Below are 6,760 nucleotides of genomic sequence, written 5' to 3' on the forward strand. Positions count from 1 at the left end.
TGGGTGAGACCTTGTTTCAAAACAAAAATAAAAACAAGTTCTGTCCATGTGGACTTCATAATCCATAAATGACATAATGTGGACAAGCCAATATACCTAGTACGTTCCTAGAAGTACATTATTATGCCAGGGGCTCTATGTTTGCTCTACTTGAGAATCATTCAGAAATTTTCAAACACATGGATGACTAGGTACATCTGGAAACTGCTTAAGCTCTAGAATATGACCTCGGGATACAGTTCAGTAGAACACTTACTCTGCACACATGAAGCCAAGTGCTGTAAGAAGAAATAACAAATAAGGATAATGAGAAAATAACCAAGAAATATAGACAGGATAAAAAGAACATTTGGGAAAACTGAGATGGAATATAAGGCAGGGACACAAAAGACATTCTTACTAATAAAGAAAGCTTATCAGGCAACTTTCTTTGTTTTCTGAAGTAGGACTAGAAACCTGGGAGAGGCAGATACCAGGACTTTTAAAGACCACTTACTGTGTGTCTCAAAGAACAGCTCATCTCAGCAGATGGCATGATTCTGTGCCCAAAAGACTCTAATAACTACTACAAAACACCTGGATTTGATAAACACTTTTAGAGAAGTAGCAGAATATAAAATCAAAATGCAAAATTCAGTAGCTTTCCTTTACACCAATAATAAGTTTGTTGAGAGAGGCACCAGGAAAAAAATCTTGATCACAGTAAAATAAAGAACTTAGGATTAAACCTAAGCCAGGCGGTAAGAGGTCTGTACAATGAAAAATTTAAGATACTGAAGAAGTTGGAGACACCAGAAGATGAAAAGACCTCCCATACTCACTGACTGACAGAATATTGAAAAATGGCTACCGTTATGAAAGTGATTAACAGATTCAACGTAATTTATTATTTATTATTTTTTTTCTTACTTTATTTTATGAGCATTAGTGTGAAGGTGTCAGATCTCCTGGAACTGGAGTTACAGACAGTTGTGAGGGGCCATGTGGGTGCTGGGAATTGACCCTGGGTCCTCTTAACCACTGAGCCATCTCTCCGGCCCCTCAACGTAATTTATAAACATTCCACTTACATTTCTCATAGAACCAGGGGAAAAATGCTAAAATCCAAGTGAAGAACAAAAGGCCCCAGCATGGAGCAGAACGGCAAAGCGATAGGGATCACATAACCACCTTCCCTCTAAGTAGAACAGGTGGAAATGTAAAGTCGTGTTGCAAAGGACAAGGAGCTGACATGGAAACAATGAGAGTGAGGCAAGCCCAAGTTCTGAAGAATCTCTGTGGAGGTGAGCTGCTAATGTGCACCTGCCTCCTCTTTTCTTGCCTGGGCTTACTTTTGGATGGGGTTTGAAGACCTGGTCGAGTAGGCAGCATTTTACAGGGAAAAGAGAAATCAGAAAAGCTTCTGATGGGTTCCTTGACATTGGATTGGTAGACTGGAAACTAAAGAAACTGAAAACACATGACTGGCTTTTCCTCACAGTGCATCTTCTGAACTCTGTCTGCTGAAGTGTAAGAGGCCTGGAAATTCCTAATCTTAGATCTGAAGAAATAAAGAGTCAGGCATGGTGGCACACACCTATAAGTCCTTGTGTCAGGAGGACTATGAGTTTCTGGACAGCCTGAGGTACATAAAAGTTTTTGAGATGAGAAAACTTGTTATAAACATCCCCCCCCCCCCCCGAGATGTCTTATTTTTCAGTTCTGTGGGGCTGGAGACAGGAGCCAATATGGCAGCTACTACCTACTTATAAGCACTTAGCAGTTAAAACGCAACTAGTTGAAACAGATTGCTTTAAATATAAAATACTACATCATAAACTTACTACAAAAATAAGACACCTCATCAACCTTTCGTACACTACATGTTGGCATATTTTAAAAATACTGGATTACTGGGTTAAACAAGATACCATTAAAATTAATTCTACTTTCTTTTAGTTGTCTTAATTTAATTACTAAAACATCTTAAATTTCAAACATGGACCACTTTTCTACTGGGAAGTGCTACTATGGGGAATTACTAAAAGATCACCGAAAATCCAATGGGTCTATAGCTTAATGGTGCCACATTCACCTTCAAGTCAAAGGCCCTGGGTACACGGCACTGCAAAACACGAACAAACAAAACCCTAATCTTTAACTATGATGAAACTGATTCTTGCTCGATGATCTTTGTGATTTTTATCTAAGATATAAATTCAAAACAGAATCCTGGTACACTTAAAGATTAAGCCACGGAGTCAGGATAGATATATATGGCTCACTGGTATAGCATTTGTCTAATACGCACGAGACCCTGGGTTCAGTCTCTGTCTCTGCAAAAATGAACAAACAAAACAAGTCAACCACAGCTTAGTTACAAAATCTGTTTTTTATCCCTTGAAGGGAAGATTACCTGGAAAGAAACTAAGATATACAGAGTAACTATTATGTGTAAAGCACTGCTAAGCAGTTTAGAATATTCTGCCACATCTGATTTACAAAACCACCCAATTAACTACAATACTGTAAGTTATGGTCCGAAATTTTCCAATTGTGTCTACATCACCTTGTTAGCTTTTTCAGCCACAGGCCCTAACCTACACATAGCCTTCTCTTCTGCATCTATTTTAGCCCTGCTGTGTAGTAGTTTCCATCTAGTTCAAATATTCCATCCTAGAGGTAAGCGTAAAAAGACCCAGGAAGTCCCTGAAACTTACCAGATGTACAAGCCCCTCCCTTATGGCTAAGTAGGGGCTACTTAGGAGAGGAGACTCCCTAACCTGTTGAACTGCCTACAAGTTATCCAGGGAGCTCCAGAGTTTCAGCTTTCCTGAGCTGCCACTCATACTGGGATGAGCTTTTGGTGATGCAATTGTTTTTGAGTTGTCCATGATCCTGTAAGTAACTACAATAAACCAACTGGTTCACCAAGTTAGAATTTGGTGTCAACATTACTCCGGTTTGTCATGGGTTCCATATTGTGGGGAGATTGTAAATTGCCCCAGGAATAATATCAGACACCAAGCCCCTAATTTCATTCTCCAAATAAAGCAGGTTATATGGCTTAGGTATAGTTTAGTATGGTGCTAATAGTCTGAGAGTTTATATAATACATTTTTATAAGTAAGCAGTTCTATGTAAGTACTGCTCACCAACAAATATTGCTGGGAAAGTATTTTATAAATTATAAAAACCAACATAAAGTAATTATTTTTACCAAACAGCCTTCTAAATGACCATGTTGTAAATATGAGTCATGATTGATAAAATAAAGTTGTTCATTATAATCTAAAATGAACCATAAAAATAAGGGAGACAGATTACAACTACAAATTATGTTTTTTTGTACAAGGACAGGCATCAAGTTTCAACAGCTGCCAGTAAACAGTGTGTATGGTGGCTGTCATCACTTCACCTGAAATCTCCAAGAGTCTATGAAATGTAGTCCTCCCTCCATAACATCTGAATCATCTGGGAGCCAAACTCATGGTGAGGCAGAATGGCTCTCTTGTTTTAAGAAGCCCTTTAAATAATATGAAGCAGGCTAAAGCTTGAGAGCCACTGTTCTAGAAAGACAAAACTGTATTTCTTTATTTGCTTTAGATATGCTTATGTGTATGCCAGATGTATAGGCAAACTTTCTCTCCTTGCCACAAAAGGAAAATATAGTGCTCATCAGTTTCTCATGTCTTATATTTAGATATAAGTTAAAAGATTTCTAATATCAAATTTGTATTTACCAAGAGATTTTCCTGCTGCAATTCTTGTCAAAAACTGACATATATACACAGTTCTCAATTGGTAAGCTGTAAGCCTGGGTAGTCCATGAATAATAGCTAAAAAAGAAAAGAAAGACTTTTATTAAAATATTATCACAATCTAGTAGCCACAATACAGTGTTAAGTATTAGATTATAACACTTGGGATGGCTATTCTTGGTTCTCAACTTGACTACATCTAGAATTAACTAAAACCAAAAAATGGCTGGACACACCTATGAGTGATTTTTTTTTTTTTTTTCTTAATTGGACTATCTGAAGTGGGAAGATCCACTTCTAATTTGGAATTTAGGTGGGAAGACAAACCTTTGATCCAGATCTTCTGAGGTGGGAAGATCCACCTCTAATCTGGGCCACATGTTTTGCTGGAAGCCTATATAAAAGAGATGTAAGAGGGAAGTTCTTTTTGCCAGTGTCCTCCCACCCTCGATAAACATTCCTTCATTGACATTAGAGCCTACTTCCTACTTTGGGATTCCGGCATATACTGAAGACCAGCTAAGACATCAAGCCTCATGGATTGAACAATTAATTACTGGATTTTTGGACTCTGTACACAGGTAGCCATTATGGATTAGCTGGACCACAGCCTGTAAATAATTCTAATAAATTCTTTTTCTATATATAGATTTATTCTGTAGCTTCTGTTACTCTAGAGAACCTTCACTAATCTAACGCTCAACAAAAACTGATCATAAACATAGACCTATAGATTCTAATTGTTCAATCTTTTAAAAATCAGAAAGTTTTGTAACATATTGTTCTTACAAAATGTAACTCAATTGTGAAAAACTCAAAATTGCTTTTACAAGTAGTACTAAGGAAAGATTCATATCTAAATTATAAAATGTATCAAACCACTACTTTGAAATTTATACTATGAAATCCTTTATATTATAGGAAATATTATACATATGTCAAGGTTTCCATTGAGTTTGTTCAAATCATAAAGATCGATTTTAAAACATTTATTTCTCAAATATTTGAATACTCACAAAGATGCACTTGGCAGTGAATATGTATACTGGTGAGCCAACCATATTCCTGGATATCTCACACTTACACAGGCCAGAGGGCAAACTTTGGGTCTCATTCTTCAGGCACTGTCAAACTTTTTTTTTTTTAACATTTAAACAAAAGTTTTATTTTATGTGTATGGGTGTTTTGTCCGCATGTCTGTCTGTGTAACGTGTGTTCAGTGCATGATGCTGAGACCAGAAGAGAGCATTAGATACTCTGGAACTGGAATCACAGACTCTGCCATGTGAGTGCTGAGACTCAAGCCCAGGTTTTCTGGAAGAGCAGTCGGCGCTCTTAACTACTGAGCCACTTCTCCTCATCTCCCTTCTCCCTTTTAAGACAAGGCCTTCCACTGGCCTGAAGCTTGTCAAATCAGGCTGGCCAGTGAACCTTGTCTTCCCAGTGCTGCGAATACAATGTGTTCAGCTTTTTTATATGGGTTCTGGGGAATCAAACTAAGGTCCTGGGCTTGTAAGATAAGCATTCACAAGCTGTACTACCCCCGCTAGGCACGCCTCCCTCCTCCCAACTTCTTAAAATTTTCTATATTCATCTGCTGTAGTTTGGATCTAGAACGCTTCCTTCTCAAGGCTTGGTCCACACACTTGCTGAGACTGTAGAACTTTAGGACACGGAGCCTCCTGCAGATTTTAAGTCATCGAGGGTGTCTTTTTAAGGGGCCGTAGGACCTTTATTCCTGTCTCTCTTACATCCTGGCATCAAAAAAGTTCTGCTCCCTTGTAGCTGCCACCTTTGACAGTCTGCTCTCTCCTGGATACACTGCTCTTAAGTTAAATTATGCTCCGTTAAGTTGAGATTATGCCCCGTGTTTGAAAGACTGCCACCTTCGCTCTCCTGCTCCACTAGGAGCTGGGCACCATGATGAGCTGACTCTTCCAGGTTCCAGGCACAGAAACACCCAGAACTGTGCAAGATATACCTCTTCTTTCCATGCGCTGATTACGTCAGATGTATGTTACAGCACACAAGGCCAAAAGACTGCATATGTATTAATTAACAGGAGTCCACTGCGATGTCTCCAACTCTACTCTATCACCACGGAGTAACCGTAGCCTATTCTCAACGGAAGTACAGTGAAGTGACTTCAATTCAGGATTTAATTTTCTACCGTTACTTACCCATGCCATGGCGCCAGCCTTATCTGTGAGGAACCTTTTTAAAACTGTAACGTGACACCCGGATCTAGAGCACCCCTCTTCCCCTACTAGCACCTCAGATGAACTAACTCACTTTTCTATAAAGGCGGCGGGGGGCGGGGCTCCCAGCTAACGGGAGGAGGCGGCGGCTTTCGCGCGGCCGGGGTCTTCCGTGAACCCGCCCGGGGTGTGCGGGAAAGCAGGTCTCGGCCCGCAGGGCAGCCCCCGGGCCGTGCACGGCCGGCACTCACCTTCCGCGCTGTCACGAGTCCGGCGGAAGTCCTCGGAGCGGCCGTCGCGGAAGGCTCGGCACAGAGACAGGCAGAGGAAGTCGAGCATCCAGCCGGCTGCCACGGCCTCGGCCTCGGCCACCAGGTTCGCGTTCTCCTCCTCCGGGACCCCCGGCTGCACCTGGCCCTCGAGCCGCTCCGCGTCGTCTCCCGCCGGCTCCGTCACCTCCTTCCCTGGAGAGTCCGCATCCTCCCGCTCAGCACAGCCCCGCGCACTCCGGACCTCTGAGCTGACAGCGCCCGCCATGTTAAACCGAAGGCGCGCGGAGGGCCTCTGCGGGCGCCGGGCGCCGATTGGCTGGCGTTGGGCGTGGACGTCAGCCAATCGCGCCGCTGGGATGGGCTAGTGGCTGGAGCTTAGCTTCCCATTGGCTGGAACCTGCTAAATTGCCTGTCAGTCTGAGGCAGGGCGGATAATTTTTAAAAAAATACAACCCGCCTTTGGGGGCGGTGGTGGCGGAAACCCTCAATCCCAGCGCTCTGGAGGCAGAGGCAGGTGAGTTTCCGTGCAGCCCTACGGAGGAGTTCCTTT

The 6,760-nt window shown here is 41.9% G+C and overlaps 1 protein-coding gene across 2 annotated transcripts in view; it reads right to left on the reverse strand.

Annotated features, from left to right (window-relative positions):
• Positions 1-6,518, reverse strand: part of Terf1 (telomeric repeat binding factor 1) — a 31,067-nt gene extending 24,549 nt beyond the window's left edge. Inside the window, exons 1-2 of one of the 2 annotated variants that reach the window (XM_059253995.1) lie at positions 6,190-6,518; positions 3,723-3,818 (exon numbers count right to left, since the gene is read on the reverse strand). In XM_059253995.1, coding sequence (XP_059109978.1) covers positions 3,723-3,818; positions 6,190-6,475 — 382 coding nt within the window. In that variant the 5' untranslated portion in view covers positions 6,476-6,518. Of the gene's footprint in view, positions 1-3,722; positions 3,819-5,920; positions 6,036-6,189 lie in introns of those variants that run through there. The other variant, XM_059253996.1, reaches the window with a different exon arrangement.
• Positions 6,519-6,760: the final 242 nt, after the last annotated feature.

The sequence above is a fragment of the Peromyscus eremicus genome, chromosome 2, assembly GCF_949786415.1.
Source record: "Peromyscus eremicus chromosome 2, PerEre_H2_v1, whole genome shotgun sequence".
Lineage (NCBI taxonomy): Eukaryota > Metazoa > Chordata > Mammalia > Rodentia > Cricetidae > Peromyscus > Peromyscus eremicus.